General features: G+C 43.9%; 1 protein-coding gene across 1 annotated transcript in view; it reads right to left on the reverse strand.

Moving 5' to 3' along the window:
- Positions 1–24,512, reverse strand: part of SUSD3 (sushi domain containing 3) — a 50,196-nt gene that overhangs the window by 5,686 nt on the left and 19,998 nt on the right. The window contains exons 2-4 of the mRNA XM_083489431.1: positions 16,906–17,094; positions 12,883–13,030; positions 8,545–8,709 (exon numbers count right to left, since the gene is read on the reverse strand). Coding sequence (XP_083345557.1) covers positions 8,545–8,709; positions 12,883–13,030; positions 16,906–17,094 — 502 coding nt within the window. The remainder of the gene's footprint in view (positions 1–8,544; positions 8,710–12,882; positions 13,031–16,905; positions 17,095–24,512) is intronic.

Consider the following 24,512-nt stretch of genomic DNA (forward strand, 5'->3'; position numbering starts at 1 on the left):
AGATTGCAACCTTTACAAAAAAATTTAACTTGCTACCAATTTGACAGCCTACTCCCTCAATTTGCCCCCACAATGCTGCTAAGTACTGAGGTGTTGAAGCCTACTCATAGCACTTTAACTGTCACTTTTATATATATATAAAGTTTAAGCACATGTAAATTCTTGGTTAATTTATGAATTTTCTGCCAAAGGATACATCAATGGCCACCAGCTTAGATGCCTTTTATAGCTGACTAAAACTTAGTGCAATCCTAAGAGCAGAAGATCTGGCCAAAGGCCTGTCTAGGCCAGCATCCCGTTCTCACAGTGGCCAACCAAATGCCTATGGGAACAAGCAGGGCCTGAGCACAACAGGCCTCTCCCCACTTTGTGGTTCCCAGCAACTGCTATTCAAAGGCTAGGCCTACTCAGAAGTAACTCCCTCTTAATCAGATATAACCTGTACAGTCCTGTATACATAGTTTGGGCCAGGTTCGACTAAATAGCTGTGTTAGTGGGAGCCACTGCAATGAGTCCCACTAGTGTAATGGTACTTTCCACACGTCTCACTTCTGTTTCCTCCTCAATACTGCTTGGGAAGGTCAGGAGGTCTGCCCAGAACACCCAACAGGAAGGAAGAGGGAGGAGATTGTTCCATCAAGCAAGCAGAAACACTTGGGCTGATGGAACCATCACCTTAGTGTGACATTGAATTCCACACTTTATATTCCTACCATAAAAATAAAAAACGGGGAGATCAGTTCCCTAATCTGACTTTGCACTTCTTTTCCCTAAATTGTGGCTATGCTTAGCTGTGACAGCAAAACATTCTTTAGCTCTTTAAGGGGCTTGTGTTGCTGTCTGTGCTAAAAGCACTGTGTAGATACCCTGGTGGCATGTTCATACTCTCTGTCAGTGCAGGGGTTTCACTGACATTTGCCCACAGTTAACAGACAAGAGTGTTTATTTGAGGAGCAGTAAAACAAATTCAAAGTAAACTGAAGTGTGGGATGAATTAGTAAGGACTACTAATCTCTGAAACCTACTCCCGGTCACTTAATACCTCTGCTTCCCACCCTCTCCCTCACTTGCAACAGTCCTCTGGCATAAATTCCAACCATCACTCCAACTGTCATTCTATTCTCTCTTCCGTTTCCACCTCCCACTTACCCTTAATCTTCCCTACTCCAAGTGATCTCCACCCTCTGACCCCAAACATGGTCGACTCACTTATTTTTTGCATAGCCTCTCGCAGGCAACAGCCCATTTCATTGTGTACATTTATTCCTTCCTTTCCAAATGCAGCCAAGATATTGCTGTTTTGTTTTTGTTTTCCCCCTGGATGCTTGCTTTGCTTGTTTTTGCTAAACGGGCCACTTGCTTGTTAAGAGATTTTCCCGTTTTTTGTTCATAACACACAGCACTAAAGCATTCTGAATCAACGCTTCAGAAAAGCCACAGCATCTCAGTCCTTCAGAGGCAACTTCTAAAAATACCCAGAATACTTCTGTAGGAGTGCACCAATTAGCAGCCCTACAAAAAAAAGAAAGATTTTTCATGGAAATACACGCCAGCTGCTCCTAATGGAGAAAACGCAGCCTCTTACACCTAGAGTCAAATGCACAGCCTTTACAAGTCACCCAGCAATTAGTTCACTGAACCAGGGCTTTTTCCCCATTAGCATTTCAGCTAGATAAAATTGTGGCAAAGTGGGGAATGTTGAGCCTTTGAAAAGTGGGATGATGTGCAGTTTGTGTGTGTAGCATTCAAATCTTCTGAAAACAATCATGCCAGAAAATATATAAATATAACAATATTCATCATCTATAGCTCTGAAGGCCAAACTAGATTAACATTCCTCAGTTTAGGAAGCTACTTTATGCCATCAGATGATTTACCCATCTAGTCCAGAATTATCCACTGTTGAGGGTCTTAAGCAAAAATTGTTTACACCATCATCTGTTTAGCTGGTCCTTTAAAACTGGAAATACTAAGGACTGGACTTTGGGCTTCTTGTATGTGATGCATAGGCTCAGCCGCGGAGCTATGGCCCTGCTCCTAAAATCTTTCTCTGAATATCTCTTTACAAGCTTTGGTTAAAAGTAGGAATGGCTGGGGCTCTTGTCTTACCCACCTCTTCAGCTAACAGAAGCTTTGGGACACAATTTCCACTGGAATATCCATTGGACCGGGGAGAGAAATAAATTCTTCCTGCCAAGCACCAGTTCTCAAATCCAAATCACACCTGTCCCATGGCTGCTTTGACCAAAGTGAAAGAAAATATGACATTGCCAATCTCCCATATCACACTGAGTTTGGCCCTTTAAAAAATGCATGCCTCTTACTTGAACAGACTGGGTGTCAAATGCAAAACATTTTCTTTAGGTTCTTGTTTGCATTTGCCCCACATGCTCAACAGTCATTGCCTCAAGAGGTAATGGAAAGAAGAGCCATTTCTGAACACAAGCTTTTGACTTGTCAAGGGCAGATATGGGCCCTCTCTATCTGGCTCTTAGGACTCTTCCCACTCTGGTCCTTGAGTGTTTTTTGCCTAGGTGGGATGCCTCCTCGAGCTCTGGTCATGCCTCTTGCTTCCCTGGATGGATGGAGGGGCATGTGAGGCTGTATAGGAACTAGCCTACTGTACAAAATCACATTTGTTGCTCCACCCACTTTTGCCTTTAGCCCTGCCCACCCCTGGAAAGTGTCCCTTGAGGTGAAAAAGGTTCCACACTCTTGGTCAAGGGGAACTTGGCTAGAAAAGGGGAGTGTCTGACTTTCAATGTAAGAAGTTCAGTTCAGTCTTTTCAGAACAGCACCGCCTGCAGGCCCAGGGAGGGATTTCCTGCAGTGAATATGCAGCCAACTCCATAACATGAGGCTTTTTCACACGACAGCCTTAGATTTCAGTGGCACAACCATGTTGTGAAAATTAGAACCGAGGGAGGGAGGACAGAGACCTTGAAAAACAATGTGTTACAATGACACTTCATTTGTTGTCTTCCAATTTCATTTGTTATATAATGCATTACAAGGCTTCTTCAGACTGCACTTACCCTGCAAATTCCTCTTTACTGCCTTGCTATTTGCAATAATTTATGTGTTCAGGATGAAGAAGAAGATTTGATTCTGTCTAATTCATTACAAAACAAATGTCCCTTAAGTGATGCACAAAGCTGTCACCCCATTTGTCAGCTTCAAGGCATGCCACATAATACATTGGACCCATGGCTGTTAAGTCATTTAGTGAATATAGATTTGCATTCAAGAACCTACTACATTGCCCAAAAGAGTTTGATTAATGGGCCATAGGCTGGCCCTACCATTAGGGAAAATGAAGTTCCAACTCAAGCAATGAAGTAGGGGCAGGGTTTGCAGCAAAAAGGCTCTTGTCCAGTCTCCTGTAGGCGCCTCCAACTATTTCTGTCCACTAGAACCACCACCATCTCCCAGGGAATCACCTTAACAGAAGACCTTAACAGACTGGAGAACTGGGCCCAAACTAACAAAATGCATTTCAATAGGGACAAATGTAAGGCTCAGCATTTAGGCAGGAAGAATCAGCTGCACAGATATAAGATGGGGGACACTTGGCTTACCAGTAGTACATGTGAAAAGGATCCACGGCTCTTGGTGGACCACAAACTTAACATGAGTCAACAGTGTGATGCAGCAGCAGCAGCAGCAGCAAGGGGGGGGGGAGGTAATGCAATGCTCCAGCTACCTGGCATCTGGCCCCCAAAATATTGCACAGATGGAAATGTGGCCCATGGACTGAGGTCTTCCCACCCCTGATTTAATACGATATACAAGCCAGGGCAAAGTGTGCAGAGCATGGACTCAACCTCAGACATGCCTTTCCATAACACATGAATGGAGCCCAGGAGAATGACAGAATGGAACCAGGAAGTGTGGCCTTGCTCATCCCTTCATATCCCTGAAACTGAGTGAGGGCTATAGTAAAACAGTCTGTGCTCCACAGAGATTAGCACAGAACAGAGACAGAGCCGTAGCTAGGTGATCTTGCACCCCTGCCAGAACTGTCCAGATTGCGCCCCCTAGAGAATGTGGCACAGAAAAAAGTAGGGGGAAACAGGGCCCCCACATATCATATAAATACCCTCTATTTAAAACCTTTTCTTAAGAGGCAATAATTGATATTTTTATTTATAGACATATTTATGGAAATATTTTAGCAGATTTTACACCCCCTTCTTGCTTGTGCCCCTGGCGGGGGCCTTGCTCACCACCCCCTAGCTACGGCCCTGAATAGAGAATCTGAGATTTTAGTGAAACAGACTGTTGCATGCCAAGTATTTGCTGTTTTATATATTTTATTTGTGTTTAAATTGAAAACAACTGTCCTGCTTAGTAAACAAAATGGTACTAATTCCAGAAATGTAAATATGGACTGCATATTGAACTAATCTCAGCACTTCATTACATGCAGGTGTCTAAAATTAAAAGCAAGCTCTTAATCCTTTTGACGAAGTGCCTTAGGATATAATCACTGTGTAATTAGCTTCTTAAGTATATGTAAAACCCCTCAAAACTCAAAAATTGATTAAGTAGCCACTAGACTTTGTACCAAACGTACCATTTCCCGTGTTTTTTTACAGGTGGATCACACTGGTTTAAAGCTAGCGATAAACTATACAGTAATTAATTGAATTTGCTGTGGTCTATCCGGCACTCTTTTAAAAGCCAAGCTAATGCTTTCACTAGAATCTGCTATCAAAAGTAATTTAAAAAAATATCTCACCACCATATGAAATGAGAGGTTTTAATTTATTTGTTTATTCTTTTATGTTATTTATGTGCTGCCCAATGACAAAAGGTTCTCTGAGATTTTAAAGGGTCTACTCTGAGTATGATTTAGTTGGCTGTCCCCAATATAATACAATAAAAAGACAAGAATGTAAAACGTGGCATTAGAACTTCAGGTAACATCAGGAGCAGAACAGAGAGCAAAGAATAAAAATCAACAAAGCTAAAACAGAGTTGAAAGTGACAAGATAAAAAAAAAAGCAGTGGCACCCCATTTACAAAGACCCTTTCACTTTTAGCCACCTGCCAGCTCAGTGGGCTGAGACATTTTAATAAAGGCCTTAGGTGAAGACCTCAGGTTTGGGCAAGGAAATATGGGATTGAAATACATAGCTCATTTCTGTTTTTGTATGTCAAATAGAAATGGGACACGTCCATGCCCCAGTCACAGATCTGATCCTAAGGAGGGAGCGATACACTGGAGAGTTGCCACTGCAGCCATTCACTCTGTTGAGGTCGCTGGCATCCATCTGTCTTAAGAGGCAATGGAGTGTGCCTCCGGGGATGAAGTCAAACCACTGCGTTAGCAGCACCAGGCTCCAAGCCTAGGCAAGTGTGTATGGAGGTCCTGATCCTCCTAGATGACAAGAAACCTCTCTTGGCCTCACTGATGTGGTGCGGAAGAAAGCAGAGCACGTGGCACCAACTGGGCTGCAGGAGGTGCCAGAATAATGCATAAAAAGCACCATCCAACCATCTCAGGGACTCCGCTCTGGATTGGTGTGGGGCAGGCATAGGCAAACTGGGCCCTCCAGATGTTTTGGGACTACAACTCCCATCATCCCTGAGCGCTGGTCCTGTTAGCTAGGGATGATGGGAGTTGTAGTCCCAAAACATCTGGAGGGCCCAGTTTGCCAATGCCTGGTGTAGGGTTTACTCCTCAGCCTTTTCATTTTCCTCCCAAAGAAATCACACAAGGCAGCAAAGTTTTCTTGACTGTTGGGCCCACTATTGGTCTCGTCCACTCAATCTGCCGGAGCTTGTCTTTGCACACAGGGCAAGTCCCTAACTCACTGAACGTTTGGGACCCATTGGCAACCCTCACCTGGTTTAGCTGGCCAGTCAAAGCCATTCCCGGGGTGGGGCCGCTATCACATGCTGGCAGCTTCTGGGAGCCACAAGGGAGAGCTGAGTGCAGGGTAGGAATCAAAAGTGGACAAACTATCCCAGAAGGAGCCTAACTTGCCCCCCACCAGAGGTACTACTCCATCCCTAACACCCCATGCACTCCACCATTCACACTAACCACATTTTTAAAAAGCAATTCCACCAGAAAAAATGGGGGCCTAAAAGGAAAAACAATGTGCAGTTCCAGGGATGGCTACTAGAAAACAGGAATGGTTGGTGCATGGTGGAACCTAGCAGTAGGGTTCCTGCTTTGCAATCAGCAGGTCCAGATTTCATCCTTGGCATCTCTAGTTAAAAGGATCAGGCAGCAACTAATGAGAGAGACCTGTGCGTGAGACCCTGGAAAGTGGCTGCCACTCACAGCAGACAACAGATGGAAGAAAAAGTCTGACCTAGTACAAAGCAGCTAAAGTGGTACTGCTGATGCCAAGGAGATCCCCAACAGCTTAAGAACTGTTTAAGAGAGCTCCCTGTGCTATGTAGACCAGAGTCTGCAGGCTAAGGGATATCCTGTAAAATGTTGCAGTGCATGAACACATATGCCTCCCTTGAAGTACTTTCCTGTGCTGCCACAAAGCAGTGCCCAGGATTGGCCTATGAGTCAGAATCAGGCATCCGTCAAAGCAGGAGCTGAATTGAATGTACCGTAATTTATTTGCATTATCTCCTCCGACCCTCTCAGCCTGAGTGTTATTGCAACATGCATCTGCCATTTAAACTGCTCGCTCTCTTCCAGCAAAAAAAGCAGCAGTAATAAATTCAAAAACAAAGAGTGGAATATCCGACAATAAAAACAATTGCTATTATGGGGTAGCTTATAGAGCTCAGCTCCCTGCTGCTCTAAATAAACCTCCTTCCCAGAAAAATTGCAGACTGTGCCTATACTCTTTATTCAACCAAATAAAACCTCCACGACAAGTAAAACGACTCCTTAAAAAACCCTAAATTAGGAGTAGACACACTGCCTTCATGGGCTGCAAGCCAGAGGTAATGGAGCAGCTGGAGACAAAGAAGTGGGCAGGGCAAGGAAGGGGACTCTGGTTTTTGGATAGGGGCTGCATTTGAGTCACGCAGGTCAGCAGTTCCTACATACAAATCTCTCCATCTGGGCAAGCGGCAGGGACACATTCCTGCCAAGCAAATTCACTTCAGGATGGTGTGGAGCAGAGCGGGTGAGGAATGTGGCCTAGGAAAAGCGCTAAGGACCAGTTAATAAGGCTTGGCAGGATGGAATTGGCCCAAGGTTCCCCACCAATGCCCTCAATGGAAATGAAGGCATTGCCCTACTGTTGTTATCACTCAGGGGAACTAAAGACTGGCCTGCCTCCTTAGCCAAGAATGGAAGAAGAGGCAGGTGACATTAGTTTTTTAAAAATATATTGCTTTAAGTTGGGGTCCTAGAGTTGGAAGAGTCCACGAGGGCAGGAATCTTTTGCCCAACATGGGGCTCAAACCCATGACCCTGTCTCGTGCTCTACCAACTGAGCTATCCTACATTCCCTCATAAGCAGTCTTCTGGTGGCTGGAAGGCAGAGGCAAAAAATGGTGAGAGCAACAGAGGTTTCCATACACCTCCCCGAGAGGCATTGCCAGAGTTCAAGGACACATTCCAGCCACGCAAAAGCATGAACAATGGTTCGTGAAAGGGCATGGCCTGAGGAGAGTTCCACAGGCTGGGCAGAGATACCTGGAGGGTTACATTCAGCCCAGGGAGCTGAGGTACCATGTCTCTCCTTTAATTATTCTGAAGAGACAACCAGTTGGCTGGTTAGTGCTCCTGTAGGACAGATAAGTATGGAACAAGGAGATGACCCAAATGAATGCAGTGGCCTCAGAGAGATATCAACAAAAGTTTGCCCCCCCCCCCAAGAATCTATTATCCAACTTTGCTCTATCAGATTTTCTATTCTGATTTAACCAGATTTTGATTTCCTCCCAGGAAGGGAGAGAAGCATTGAGTGAAAGGGTGCAGATTCCATCAGCACATACACCTCGAATGGACTTCGCATCCCATGAATTGGGTGTGCCCATGGCCCAGGGAAAGCAGAACCTGATGTGTATGCAAGCATCAGACGACACTGGTGAATACCAAAGGTAATAAGGCTGCACTTTCTGTTACTACATCCAAATCAGAGTCACTGACCAGTTCGAATTACATAGCCCCAATGTATACACAATCAGGACTATAGCTTCATACTGTGTTCTATGTTGCATTATCCCAAATGAGACAGCATCACGTAGGTGATAAATATTAAGTTAAACCAGTGAATCATGACATGTAGACAAAGAATGGAGGCACAATGCCAAGAAAGGTTTTCATTTTGAACTGTGTGTTTTTTACGGAGAACAGAGGCATTTTAGCACTATCTGAATGGAGCCCATACAGTCAAACAATGTATATGATACAGGGCTATGTATGAACACCAGAGAAGTCAGTCATTTGCCACTGTCTAGTACAGGGGTCCACAGACCTCAAGAATTAGTTCAGACCCTGATTTGGCAGTTCAGCAATCAGCCCACCTCAGTCCACGGTACTTTGTAGACTCTTCAATGTGTTAAAGAGTTTTGGTCTTGCAAAGCTGCATAATCCAGTACCCTGGGCTACCTTACCTGCAGAAGCCTCGGTTGTCATACGCCATGTTACTACCATCATCAAATACTGGCTTATTCTTTATCTTTTTGTTATTGTTGTTATTTCTGCCTTTAAAACCAAAGTAAGCTGCTTGCATGTTTTCCAGTTCTTCACTTCTGAGCTGGTACCATAGTTGCATATCCCTGTAAAAATGGACACAGAGGAAAGGATGGCAATAAACATGGGTGGCAGCAGTGTCGTTAGCCAGGCAGGTGACTGAGCTAAAAAGGATTCAGTAGCACAGGCAAAGAGCAAAGCAGAGAAGAGTTTCAAAGGAAGGACACCCAAATATGAAGAGAACCCATGAAAAGAGACTACATAACATCAACAGGCAGAATTTGGAGTCAGGGAAAATAAATAGGAAATAGTATTAAATCTGCAGGGGATACTTTCATTTTTTTATTTTTACTGCCATTCCACTTTTTCTGCTACTGCTTTAGAAAGTATACACCCATCATGTAGACACGTATGGGACTGTGAAGGAGTGACAGGGGGACGGGGAGCTTTTCATGCTCCTTGAGCTCTTGGTAGCTTTTGACACCATCAGTCACACTATCAGGACTTCTGGAACAGCTGTGCAATTTGGACGTGGGTGGTTTTATTGTGTGTATTTGCAATTGTAGCAAGCAACTAATAAATCTGGAAAATAATAATGCATATTATTAAATAATATCAGGGTGGGTAAAGGTGCCATTTGGGAAGCAGGAAGTGTTTGAAATATGGTAAGATCTTGTTGCTCTGTCCCAGCTCCTGCCAACCTAGCAGTTCGAAAGCATACCAGTGTGAGCAGATAAATAGGTGCCGCTGCAGCGGAAAGGTAAATGGTGTTTCTGTGTGCTCTGGTTTCCATCACGGTGTTCTGATATGCCAGAAGCAGTTTAGTCATGCTGGCCACATGACCTGGAAAGCTGTCTGTGGACAAACACTGGCAACCCTTGGCCTGACAGCAAGATGAGTGCCACAACTCCATAGTCGCCTTTGACTGGACTTAACCGTCCAGGGGTCCTTTACCTTTCACCTTTTAAGAGATTGTGAACATGACAACGGCTGGGAGCAGAGCAAGTTGCCACATGCATTAATGAAGTCTCATTGCAGACAGACAGATGGGACAACTTTCACCAGAGTTCCAATAGCCACATTTAGATTACTTTTAGAAACTTTTACTGCGGTTTTCTGCAATAAACGCAGGAAAATTGCCATCACAAGACAAACTTCTGATTTTGAAGCAAAACAGTGTTTTGTTTTGTTTTGTTTTGTTCTTTTTACCTTTGGCATACAAATTAAACCCAGCCCCCGAAAGAAGATCTTCATGTGTGTGAGGAGGCTGCTTGTAGGGGATAAGAATGGGAAGGATCCAGCAGGGTACTAAGCATCCTTAGTATCTAATCCACTAAATGCTTGCATAAACAAGAATTTGGCATTTGGGAAAGTCCAATACAATTCTCAGGAGATGTAAGAACAAAAGACAGGTGTCAAAAACCCCTCAATTATATAATATGGAAGCACCAGTATTTCAGAAAGTAAAGTATAATTGCCATTATCTGCCTTCCTGAACAGCACTTATATAAACAAGCTGTGCTGCGGTCACTGGCTGTTTCCAGCTAAAAAATTTTTTAATTGGTTTCATGGCTTCCCTTCTTTTACATTAAAGCACTGACAACCCACCTGTTGCCCTCTCACCACGGGCCTATATTTGCAGGACATAATACTGATTAACTTCCTCCTCATACATAATACAGTGGTGCCTCGCAAGATGAAATTAATCCGTTCCGCAAGTCTCTTCGTCTTGCGGTTTTTTGTCTTGCGAAGCACGGCTATTAGTGGCTTAGCGGCTATTAGCAGCTTAGCGGCTTAGCGGCTATTAGCAGCTTAGCGGCTTAGCAGCTATTAACGGCTTAGCGGCTTAGCGGCTATTAGCAGCTTAGCGGCTTAGCGGCTATTAGCAGCTTAGCGGCTTAGCAGCTATTAACGGCTTAGCGGCTTAGCGGCTATTAACGGCTTAGCGGCTTTAAGAAAAATGAAACAAACTCGCAAGAACTCGCAAGACGTTTCGTCTTGCAAAGCAAGCCCATAGGGAAATTCATCTTGCGGAACGACTCAAAAAATGGAAAACTCTTTCGTCTTGCGCGTTTTTCGTCTTGCGAGGCATTCGTCTTGCGAGGTACCACTGTAGTTAACTCTTTAACAAAAGGGACACATCTCTCACCCCTCCATGGTTCAGTCAGGTGATAGAATTAAAAGTCTGTTCTTTTTCTTGGTAATATTTGTGAGTTCTTTGCTTCTGCCCTATCTACATTATTTAAAAATCAAGGTGTGTTTGTAGCCTTTGTACGACCCTCACAAATAGCATTGGAGATTATAAGAAGCTGGGCTACACATAACATTTGCCAGCTGGAGATGCCACTGTGTTTCCCTCCCCAGCTACAAAAATTGTATACAGAAATTACCCTATTTTTTGCACCATAACACTCACTTTTTTCCTCCTAGAAAGTAAGGGGAAATGTCTGTGCGTGTTATGGAGTGAATGCCTACGGGTGGCGGGGGGGGGGGATCTGCTGCAGTCGTGAGCAGAGGATCTATGGTTCCCCTTCCTTCCCTCCTCCGTGGTTACAAAGCATGGATCCACATGGATCCTCAGGATTTTTGCATTGGGCTACTCCAAACTCACTGTCAGATCACATGTCTGTGGCCACAGCATGAACCACAAAAATCATATATCCACTATTTCGTTTAGAATATTTTTTTTCTTGTTTTCCTCCTCTAAAAACTACGTGCGTGTTATGGTCTGGTGCGTGTTATAGAGCGAAAAATACGGTACACTCCACATCTCTTGAAGAATCTCACACCCCTCCTCTTTCCCAGGCCATACCCCTAAACTTTGGGCCCCTCCTTGGGTATTTCTGCCTGGCTAGAATGTGTTATTGAGCTCTGATAATGGCTTCTCCTTGGCTGGATTAAGGATAGAGAGGGGTTTGAGAATAATTTGGCATATATTGCTCCACCCACTCTTTCTTCTGGTCCTGCCTACCACTTGAATGTGGCCCCCAGAAGGTTGCTTAGAAGGGACTGTGGCCCTCAGGCTGTAAAATGTTTTCTGTCCCTGCTCAAGAAGTTTCTCCTGAAATTATTCCTATTATAAATTAAATTTGTTACTCACTTCATCTTGCCCAGGGCAACTCATCTGTCCCTTTTTTAAGCCAGTTCCTCAAGAAAAAATGTGTGTGTGTGTGTGTTTAGGGTTGTCATATGTCCTCTTTTTCCAGGACACATCCTCTTTTTCATGGGTAGAGTCCTCATACCGATCCATAGTTAAAAGTAGAAGTCGGCAAATATGTCCTCTTTTTTTCTCTTCAAAATATGGTAACCCTAGCAGAAACTACTGTATAAAAGGAAAGTATACATTTGTTGATCCAGCCACTTTTGTCTCTGGCCCTGCCCACCACCTGTGTGTGGCCTCCAGAAGGGAATGAGGCCCTCCGTCTGTAAAGGGCTGCCTGGCCTAGTCTAAAATTTGTTACTACAGGACTCAGCTGCTGCTACATCAGGGCTCAGAACCATTCTATGGAAATGAAAATGGTGGTGGTTATTGCCACGCACTTCTCTTCACAGTGCCAGGCTGAGTACAGCTGCTCTCCAAATATATATATGAATATATATTATCTTAAAGGGAAGTCAGTGACCAGCCTCAGCTGCAGTGGGCGCCCAACATTTGCTTCCCTAAGCCCAGTCCTCATGTCAGGCCTGCTCTGTTCCACTGACCCTGCCCATGATTGTTCAGCATGGTGTAAACATTGTTTCCAAGGCAGCAGCAGGAGAAGAATGGCTGCTGATATGGCAGGGAGTGTTGCACAGATTGGACGAGTCGTGGCTTCCTTGAGGTATGCTGCCTCTCCCTAGACACAGCAAACACTGGGGTATCATCACTAGAATCAAGCTGAGAACCTGTCAAAATCAAACAATGCTTCAAACACTTGTTTTGTTATCAGTTATTTCAGTTTCACAGAGCCAAAAATGATGTGTAATGCTAGCACATAACTGGCTTTCTTCCCCTCAGCAAAGCACACCCCCAAATTTTCAGACACTGTAGCATGGGAAACCAAGGGAATCTTCCACTTTGCACTTCCAGACTACATCAACAACAACAACATTGCAGAGGGTTGGACTAGATGGCCTTGGGGTCCCTTCCAACTCTACAATTCTACAAGTACAGCGAAAGTCTCAAAGAAAATCAGCAGTAGAACAATAACATGCTATCTCTCGTATAGCTGAGCCTTCAAGTTACCTCTCTTAAACCTTTCCCCTGAAACATGACATACCTTTGAGCTCTTCTTCTCTCACTTTTCTTAACACACTTGATAAGACAGCAGGTTAAAAAAGCCATCGACATCAGCAGAATAACGGCACAGCTCACAATGGAGGCAATGACGGCAACTTTAAATCCAAAGGTTTCGTATTTGGATACGGCTGCAATACAGCAAACACAGTCAGAGATTGACATCCGCCCTGATATCTACCTCCTTTGTATTCCTGCTAATGAACCCCTCACTTTGGTATGTGCTGACAAGTGGAGTGTTTTGGCTTCAGTTCAACCTGGGAGCATCTCAAGGCAGACTATTTAAAAGCGTCCTATTTATAAGTGAGCAATGAAATACTCACAAGTAACTTGGCACAGTAACTAATCCTGCAGAGAAGAAGAAGAACGGAAAAGGGAGGCAGAGGGAAGCACTCTGTCTATATGCACAGCTTGTGGCACAGGCCTGGCGCCAGGGACTGGCATTGCCAGGCACCCTGCCCAGAACCATGCCTCAATAAGGGTCCAGTTGCCAATTCCTGGAGTCTCCTGGTTGTGCTACTGCCCTTCTTCCTGCTGCTGAGTGTTCACCTTCCATCTCCAAGAAAGCAAAGAGCATGTACCTTGTCTTCTTCCTCTAGAAGGCAGTGCTGATTGGGCCCAGAGGGAACAGCCAACCAATCAGCAACAGCGGCAAGAAGAGGAAGTTAAAGTACTCGGCGAGGAGGGCACTGATAGCTTATTTTCCAATATCGCCCATCAAATTCAGAACCGACATGGCCAGAGCTGGCCCAAGACATTTTGCTGCCTGAGGCAAAAGGCAAGATGCCTTTCCATGAACAGAAGTTGACTGGACTGGCAACTGAATCTTACTTCAGCACTGGTGATGGGATAGCATCCCCTATACACCTGAAGCAGCAAGTCAGCGTAGGCGGTTCATGACAAACATACATCTCTGCCTTCTGACAGAGCATAATGGACAGGTGGCTCGGGAGAAGCAGGCAGCTGCCACTGCTGCCCCACAGCACCTGCTGCCTAAAGCAGTTGCCTCACTTGGCCTAATGGGAGGGCCGGCCCTGGGCGCTGTTGTGGCACGCTAATCCAAACACAGCCTACCGGTTAGGTCTTTGCAGCTTGTTCAGTGCTAGATTGTTTCTTTATTCTTTCAGTCCTAGGGAGGTGGTGGTGGTGGGGACACTAGGATGTTTATGAAGCCCTTGGTCGGACACCACATAAGTGGGTCGCATGCTGTACAGTCTTGAATCAGTACAATGCATGCATTTGAATTTTTAAAGGAATGACATTAACAAATCCTAGAGCTACCAAAAAAAAAAATGGGTGGGGGAGGGAATGATGGGAGGCAAAACTTTAAGGAAGTTAATGGTTAGGACAGCTCTTTAATTTAATTGTATACTTCGCCTGGCAGCTGATATTTAACGGGTTATGTTTATGGATAACAGTGTCAGGGTTCATCTTCCCAGCAAGCAAAGCTATAACGCTGCTCAGGGTCACACTTTTTCAAGTCTAAGGAGGTGCAAGAGATTTTCTATCATCAATCCAATATTGGTAGACATACTTGTGATGCTTCAGCACACCAAAGAATAGGGAGCAGGAAGGATCAAGGGACAAACAATAAGAAAAGTGATACTCCTAATATTAGAAAGGAACATGTGTGGTATTTAACAGGGCTAGCTGTGAGGCACAGACAGGCAAGCAGCAGTCATTGTCTGCTGTGCCATCCTCCTGGCAGTTTCACATATTACATTAAGGTAGAATAATTCCTAGGGCTGTTTCTTTCTGCTAGCTTGGATCTAGGTAGATATCAGGCACATGTGAATAATCTTTGGTTCTGCTATATCACCTGCTGCATCCGCTAAAGTCAGCACACAAAACTAGGCACACTTGATGGCTTGTACGAGGGTCAGTGGCGTCACAATGGGGGGTGGGGTGGTTTGCCCCAGGTGGTTTGGGGGGGTGACAAGAAGGCACCCCGTGGGGGCCGCAGCCATCGCGCCGCCGCAGCCACATGTGGAGGATCCTCCATTCGCGGCTTCAGCCGCAAGCAGAGGATCCCAGCTCCAGCAGCAAACCGCTATGTACAGCGCATGTGTGGCGTCGCTACGTACAGTGCATGCACATGCACATACGTCGCACATGCACCCTACATAGTGATGCTCCACCCCGGGTGTCATGACACCTTCGTTCGCCACTGACTAGGGTGGCCCGGTGTCCTCTCTCTGAAGGGCTATCAGATGAGAATCTTCTATTTGATGGGCTGTCCACTCTAGCTGTGGTTTGAAGTTCAAGAACCGTAAGAAGGGAGATCCAGGGCCATGAACATATTGGCCCTCAATAGTGATATCAGACTAAGCAGCCCACAATCTACAGGTACACCAGAGTGCAAAGAAAAGGAGGAACAGCACTGAGTATAGTGTGCATATTGATTTATTTGAATAAGTGGATGTCAAGACTTTAACATGGGGCTCAGATATTTAGGTAATATCTTATTAAGACACCTTCCAAAGACGGCTTTTATACTCTTTAGAGCAGCTGTTGCTGGCATTGTCTTGCTGTGATTGGAAACACAATTAACCAGGAATGCACCACTGTGGTTCAGCTTTGCAAGCAAATTTCAGATGAGTGGGCAAGCCACGCAGACCCTTGTCATTTTAAAATTAGATGTGGATGCACTTCCGGTCTATTTAGGATTGATAGCAACTTGCTGAAATCCTATGGCTTGGCTGCAGCCTCTTTTCCCTCAGTTGGACCATTACCACTGATGTAATAAATAAGAAAAGGCACAGAGTGAAAAGGGGCTAATATTGTTGCCATTTAAGGCCCACTGTCAATGTGACAGCCTCTTCTTTCTGCTATCTACCGGCAGTAGCCTAATTGCGCTTTACAGAACTATCCATATTTTTAGGAGATGAATCAATTTCCCCCCCAAAAGCCTAGCATTAAATTAAAGAGAGAGAGAGAGAGCTATTCACAGACAAGTTATATAAAAAATCAGCCTGATTGGTCAGACCTGCAGTTTTCTGAGAAAGGGTACAGAACATGTCTCACAGTTGCAAAAATGAAACAAGTACAAGCGTAAGCATTTATATCCCTCATAAAGCTTTCCACAAGCCTTTCTTTGATGGTAGCTGGTGGTATCAGAATGTGACTCAAGTATTCTTGCACATGGTAGTACCATATGTTTCCATCTATAAGACGCCCCCTATTTTGGGGGCTTCAAAATTTAGAAAATAGGGGGGATTGAGCTTTTGGGGAGGATTATTTGGGGGGGATGTTGAAAATGGCTCACCTGCCAGAATGCAGCACACAACTACTCGCGTCACTTACAATTGCTGCTTATGATCTCAGGCTCGCACTTCGTTCTGACGGGTGTGCGATTTTTGGCATCTGCCCCCCTCCCAACAATCAAGTGGCCAATCACCGCTTAAAAACTTTGGCTTGCGCTTTGTTCCAGTGGGTGAGTGATTTTCAGCATTGGCCACTTGATTGTTGTGGGGGGGAATCCCTAAAATCGCTCACCCACCAGAACGCAGCACACAATCGCTCGCTTCGCAGCTGCCTGATCGCTGCCATTAGCTCTTCTGTTTGCCGCTGCGGCAGCCAATAAACAGCTGCCTTTGTCGCAGCAAGCGAGAGCGTGATTGGTGGCCGCTGGCAGCGATCAGGGAGCTGATAGGTGGTTTCTGCGACGCAAGTGGCAATTGTAAGTGACGCGAGTGGTTGCGTGCTGCATTCTGGCGGGTGAGTGATTTTCGGCACACCCCCCCCCCCCCAGCAATCAAGCAGCCAATCGCTTACAATCTCAGGTTCGTGCCAAAAAACCATTCGCACGTCCCCCCTCAGCACTACCCGTGTATAAGATGAGCCTAAATTTTGAACCTCATATAGCTCGTCTTATACACGGAAAAATACAGTAACAATCATTCATTATCTCCATACACATCCATCATCAGCTTTGCCAGTCTTATGGATCAACTCGGAAAAGATAAGGTAAAAGAACTGTCCAAATCAGTTGGGGGAAAATACTTACGTTTACAAGAAGGAATGTCTGCTGTCCACTGTGTGCTGTTTCCTTTCCAAATGCATGTGACAACCCCTTGTCCAATCAGCTGGTGTTCTGCAGAACACTGGAATGTTATTACTGTGCCAACGGTGGTACCATTGCCATGGATTATCTGTGATGTGCCAAGGTGAGGTGGGAATATTCGGCTGCATTGTCCTGTTAAAAGGAGAGAGTAAATAGCTGCTATGCTTTTATCAGCGTGTACCTTCAGCAGACCTAAAACATCTTTGGCATTAGCCCATTCCCATATTACCATCAGATTAAAATGGCCATTAATATCTGGTGCAGAACAGTGAAGACACACATGTGCACTATAATCCCAAAATTCCTGCGTTCAGATCAACTCAATAGCACACACACGTGTACATATATACACAAACACTGGGTGAGGCTAGCCTCTCAGCCTCAGTTTCCCATTTGCAATAGGGAGATAATGTGCTGCCCTACATTACAGAGTTGGCAATAAAGATTACTCAGATGATGCATAGAACTGCTTTACGTGCTTGAAATGTGCTCTATAAATGCTAAGTAGTAGCATTAGAATATCAGAGATGAGGGAGAAGATTTACTAGCTCTCGATCTCAGCTACGAAAAGCAAACAAGCTAACTGGATTGTAAGTGCATAGCTGTCAGACTCTGACAATCTCAAAAAGATAAATGGTGGTCCCTCTCTTCTTCAGCAAGAAGCCTGGTCCCTATCTCATGCTGAAAACAAAGCCAGGTACATTAAGTCAAGGATTTCCATATCTAAATTAAAGCTTTATTCTAAGAAGCATGTTCAGACACAAAGCAATTTATAAACACTTCACATTGTTGAAGTTAAGGCTAAAAAGTATACTGACATGATTTTCATTGACTAATTAAATAAACAACTAAACAATACAGGCGCTAAAAGCATCTAGTCTTAAACATACCGCTACAGGATGATTATGGCAGCAATCCTATGCACGGTTTCCTGGGAATAATCATGTGCATACAGGGATATGTTTTTGAGAAAACGTGCATAGGATTATGCTGTAATTCAGTTTAATTGAATGCAGTGCTTGGTATAAATACTAAATTGTATAACCACGGCATTTATTTCAAAGGTTTTAGCAGTATTGCGGCATTTTCTTCTATTCTGGGATTCACTTGAATAGCGATCTCTTTCATTCTGTACATATTAGGCCCGTTTTTATGAAGACTAGGGTGCTCAAGTCTCCAGCTGCAACAGCAGCATCTTCATCACCAGCAAAATAAAAATGAAAGACTGGTACAGGAAAACCATTAGGAGTGTTAGACAATTACATCCAACTCATTTCCCAGTTTAAAATAAGTCGTGATCTTCTCGTTCCGTTTAATTAGAGGACACTTATCAGTAAAATTGATCACAGCAGTGCAGCGCATTCAAAGATACCATTAGAAGCGTTCTGCTCCCATGAACAGTTTTACACCAACACTGCCAGCCAGCCCCAAAAGAGCAGCCACTGCAACAATCCACCCCTTACTCTATGTCCTTGGCGTCACTAGTAAGTACACTGTTGGCAGCAGTCACGGCCATTACTTCAGCTGGAGAAACCCAGGATAGAATTTATCACTACATCAAATCTCCCAGTACAGCTGTTTACTATACTACTGAAAGAAGAAGAAGAAAAGAAGAAAAATAGAGGGTGGCTACAACAAGTGGGATCAACCAGTTTATGAAAGGAAATCTTAGGAATTTTGATGGAACTTGATCCTATGTTCAATATAAGCTACATTATATTATATATATGGGGGGGACAGGTGTATACATAATGTGAGGTCCCACAAGAGTTGTAGGGTTGTGTCTGTATAGGTTTCTTCAAGATGAAGAAGTCCACAGCCTAAGGAGGAGTCTCCAATCCTAGGTGGGGTGGTGTCAGTGAGGACAGTGGTGACAAGAAATATAATCTTTGATGAAAGAAGCAAGATTAGCCGTCACATAGCAATCCAAAAACTCAAAAAGGGGAGCAAAGTGTGAGTCTAAGACAGGCTGGAAAGGAAGAGGAATTAAGAGTATTCTTCTAGGTCAGATCCTCAGAAACTGTTCAGACTGAAGAACTGAGAAACATCATGGATGTCAAGAATCAGACCTGCTGGCTCCAAACCAACAAAAGCTTCATAAATCGGCCACACACATTCCCTTTCGTTAGCCTATATCTGACAGGAGTGGGGTGGGGGCCACTCAGGGTGGCCAGTTCTGAAGAGAACCTCACTCTCTGCACTCTCATTTTCTGTAATGTGAATGCACAACCAGACTGAGTAGGACAAAGTACTATGTTGACTGGTCCTAACAAAGAAAGCTTTATTGATTTGAGGAATGGGGAGTAAACAGAGGGGAAAGAGGGAAATCAGATGGGCGGACAAAAAGAAATTAAAAGATTCCAACTGTTCTTCCTAAGGCTGATTGCTGTGCAGAAAATCTTGAATAGTACTGATTTAGATAAATGTAGACAACACTCATCACAACATATTAAAATGACTTGTCAAATGGCAAATTAATGTCTGGAAAATGATGTCCATGAGGTGGCATGCTTGATTTTTTATCTGTTGTCATTTACCTGAAGTCATATTTGTAGAGTAATTAAAAAGTATTGAGCTTGTAGGCTTTTCTTCCTGAGCCATGTATTTTCAAACATTACCTTCTCCTGATCCCTTCAAAGAGTACTTAGGACTAGTCAGTCGATGGCCCATTAAGCTATGTGTCCTTTGCCTGACAGGCCCTTCCTGCCCTAATAGTATTACATCATTACTACTTGTATGTGTGGACTAGATTAAAAGGGGAGCCAATTTGTCACGAAGGGTGTGTTTTTGAAGATTTAATACCTGCGTTCAACAGAGCATCTCAACATTTAAACGTCTATCTGAAAGGTGTTCCACTGACTTAGCTCTCTGATCTAGAGACAGCTTAGAATATTCCTTGATCAGACTCAGTGTTTCTTCCCTGGGACTGAGTTGGATTCAAACACGCCAATGAAGGCGCCCATGTGTCCTACTTTACAGAGGGCAATGCTCTCTTTGAGGGACTTCTCTCTGAAGGCTTGTCTAGTCCAGGTCCAACTGAAAGATAAAGGACCCTAAGATGAGAGAGTAGGGAAGGACCTTGAAGTCGCCCATCAATATCTCCATCTTCTTTGCCATGGTGAAAGGTATTGTATTTCTGCTAATTGTCAATAACCGCTTCTAAATTTGCATAGATACATACATTGCTTTGTTTCTTAAAAAATGTTTTGGGGGACTCTCATTTTGACTCAAGAAAATACCATTTTGTACTTCAAATCGGGGGAAATAAATACAGTAAATTACACAGCTGACAGCTCACAGTAACTTCCACATTAGCATGAGGTTGTGTGCACTAACATCTTCCCGATTCCTCTGCTTGTGTCTGAGACTCAGGAAACACCGGGCAAGGAAATGAAACTGCCATCTGAGGTGGAAACTACGAAACTGACCAATCACCATGCTAGATTCCATCTCCTACTTCACACACTAAACGCTCGCTTCCGTCTGAGACTCAGGAAACACCGTGACAGGAAATGAGGCCGCCGTCGGGGGTAGCAACAGAACTGAAGATTCACCGTGCTAGAGAAGAAACTAAATTTTTAAAGTTTTTTCTCCTGTTAGATTCACTAAATGTTTGGGGGTACACGTACCCCTGTGTCCACCGAGAAAAAAACGCTGGATACATATAAATTAGCAAATTTAATGCAATCCAGTGCCTCGTTTGCCCTCTTCTTTACTGGTACAGTTCCTCTTCCTTGTGGTTATCCTGAATCCAACTATCCCTGTTTGTCAGGCATTGTCCCTATTTATTAGTCCCTGGTAAAACACTGTCTCAGCTTTTTCCTTTTTCGCTGTCTTTATCTTCTGTCTGCACTTCACAAGAGCTGTCATTTTTCAGGTTTCGGTTTCCTCCCCAGGGTCATCTCTAGAAGTTATATATCAGAGTCGGTGAATGAAGACATTTTGGCTTCAGCTCACATGTAGGCCAATGGGCATGCGTGAATACCAAGGCACCATGCAGTGCACAGCCAGACTTACACAAGCATACACACACACACACACACACACACACACAGCAGCTGTCTTGAATACTGATCACATATGGTAGAAAATGTGTTTTTCCAAGTATCTCTTTAACACCTTCATGGGTTTTCTCTGGTGGAACACAGAGAACTGCAAAGAGAATGATGACTGAATAGAGAAAGTGGAGGAAAGCCAGGAAGGAGAGAAGGTAGCCTGGGCAGTGATCCTTGGGAAGTGGGGTGTCACAAGGATGTCCCCATTTTCACCTGTGACATATTGGAAGGTATATACCAAATGCTACATCAGCATATCTTTTGCATTGGAATCTCACGTTATGCTCAAATTTATTTTTCACTGAAATGCTACCAGGCGCAAATTTGAACAGGAGCACATGATGGGAAGAAAGGATTAACTATTCCCATCACCATTTGCTCTTCCAAATGAACTGGCATCTGCCATGTTTTGTATTTCAAGAAAGGAAATACTAGGAGGCAAATCCTTGGGTCCTGTCATAACATGTGTGTGTGGGGGGGTGTTTTTAACCTCTGGCTGCTTTAGCTGGGTAATGAGAAAATCATTTTACAAAACGTTTGCTAAGCAGAGTCATTGGACAGAATCAGTTTTCCATAAAGGCTCACATTTTATGGTTGCTCATTAGTCTTAAATGATTACATATTCTTGGTCATAGTCTGAAAAACCAGCAAACTTTGCTTTGTCTGTTAACACAAGCCTAAGCTTATTCTAGTTTGAAGGTTGAATTGACACTTAGGGTGTGCTTAAACTTGCTTTGTGATTCCCCCTACACACACATACATTCATTTGCATCCAAAAAGGCCACTTTAGAATATAAGGGGCCAGATACAATTAGCCTGCAATAAGGGGCAAGCTGAAATGCTTGCACTGATGAAACAGTCTCCTTAGCGCTATGCTGAATTCCACCCTACAGTTTTATACAACAAACTTTCAAGATGCCAGAGTAAACATCCTTAATGTTGCAATCCTATGGATGTATATTCAGAAGTAAGCACCACTGATTTCAAAAGTTTTGAGCTTGAGGCCAGGTTACTTTAACAATCCCCTTCTTTCACTTAAATCTCCCCTGGATCTCCCCACCTTTAAACATAAATGTGACCTTTGGCAGGGTCTTTACAGTTGTGGCACCACACCTCCGGAATGTTCTCCCTGAGACTTGCCTGGCACAGACTTTGATAAAATTTTTTTGCCTTAAATACCTTTTTAAAAGTTTGAATAAGACTCACTGTTCTTGTTTTAATCTCCACTGCTAAAGATTTTGTAATGTTTTATATTATAATGTTGTACTTACATTTCAGATTTTATTAGCTGCTCTAAAACTTCATTTTTAAAAAACCTAGAAAAAGTTTTATTTTAATTTGAAAAGTGCCATGTACATTTTTCAAATCAATAGGTTAATAAATAGATTATAAGTTATATATGTGAATTTTATATACACAAAGAAGGAAAAGTTAAGAATGAGCAGAATTTTAGGGGGAATGCCATATATATTCCGGATACTGAAAAATGAACAAATGTAATCTACCAGGACTTAAATGAGCTGAAAACATAATCTCATCCTCTGCAATGCCTATATGATTTGCATAGTTGGAGCACTTCTTAGAAACACTTACCATATGGTTTCGCTGCTGGTAAGCTGTGGATTTAGCTTTCTTGATGAGAAAACAAAAGATGGGAGAGCAATTTCACAATACCTACCTATAAAACATTTGTATGGTACCAACAAAAAAAGGGACAGAAAAAGACAAATGGAAAATTCCTTTAAAAGATGGGCAATTAATGGAAGAATAACACTAATTAAAATCCTAATTACCGTATTTTTCACCCCATAGGGCGCACCGGCCCATAAGGCGCACCTAGTTTTTTGGGGGGGAAATAAAGGGGGGGAAAATTATTTCCCCCCCAAGGCGCGAGGCTGGGGCAGGGGAAGCCCAAGCTTCCCCCGACCCTAGCCCCCAGAACAGGCTGCTCTCCGCAAGCCCTCCTGCAGCTTGCGCAGAGCTACCCGAAGCCCCGGCGCGACTGCTGAGCGCACCAGAGCTTCAGGATAAGAGGCAGTGCTGCACAAGCCGGGGGAGCCCTTCCGCGGCTTGCGCAGAGCTACCCCAAGCCCCGTCGCGACTGCTCAGCGCACCGGGGCTTCGGGATAAGAGGCAGCGCTGTGCAAGCCGGGGGAGCCCGGCGGGAACTCCCGCGGGCTCCCAAGGCTTGCGGATAGCTTCCTGAAGCCTGGAGAGTGTGAGGAGTCGGTGCGCACCGACCCCTCTCGCTCTCCAGGCTTCAGCGAAAGCCTGCATTCGCCCCATAGGACGCACACACATTTCCCCTTCATTTTTGATCTCCTGGTTGAGTTCAGACAGGCCCGCTCCCTGTCAAACTTCAGGTGCTTCATCAAGTCCTTTCCATTTCAGCAAGCATTTTAAGGAAGATGATGATGATGATAATAATAATAATAATAATAATAATAATAATAATAATAATAATAATTTATTATTTTTGCCCCGCCCATCTGGCTGGGTTTCCCCAGCCACTCTGAGCAGCTTCCAACAAAGATTAAAAATACATTAAAATGTCACACATTAAAAACTTCCCTAAACAGGGTTGCCTTTTTTATTTTATTATTACAGTACTTTTAAATTGGTTTTATCCACCGTATGCTTTATGTAACCCTTCTGAACACCGCTTAGAAACCCTTGTGCCCCTGTTGCATAAAAACAGCTGAAATAAACAGGCAATATATTACGCCACCATTGAGCCGCACAAATTGCACGGTCTTCATGGATAAAGGTGATAGGGGCGACCTTATTTGCTTGTGCAACCTCAAATAATTAGCTGACTCCTAGGATTCGCCACAGCTAGAAGGGTACATGCCCAGCTAGCATAGATCCTTACGGGAGATGTTATTCACCAGGCACTCCTAATTTCACTGGGTTCTACTGCTGTTGGCATAAACACAATTTCACGCAATAGCACAGTTTCATATTGTTCTTCAACCATAGCAAATACATTGTATCTATGCAGATAATCCTCAAATCACATCGAGCATTATGAGGAAATGTTATCCAGCTGAACCAGCAGGTGTTAGGTAGGCTATACATCTGAGCCAATAATTAAAAAGTTATCCTCTCAAGACAATTTACTACAACAGGGAAATCTCAATTTCACATCCACAACACAGAGGCTGTGTACACACTAACCATTTTGTAGCACAAAAATGTATTTATTTGTTTTTTTCTCAACCCCGACGCATTCACACTTGTCCTCAACATGCTGTTTTCAATGTGGATGGATTCTAGAGACTGCCTTCCACAAGGGTGGGTATGGTTTCTTGACCGGCATTTGAAAATCCTCCCCATGCCTTTCCCACCCTGCGCATGGGGAATGAAGAAAGAGTGGCAACTGCAGACTGGGGAGATGCCCATTCACAACATCATTGGATAGGAGTGGACACTCATACACACATCCCTATGGCCAGTACTGCCTACATCTGTTTTCAATGCAATGGATGCATTGTG

The sequence above is a fragment of the Podarcis liolepis genome, assembly GCF_965112155.1.
Source record: "Podarcis liolepis genome assembly, chromosome: 2".
NCBI lineage: Eukaryota > Metazoa > Chordata > Lepidosauria > Squamata > Lacertidae > Podarcis > Podarcis liolepis.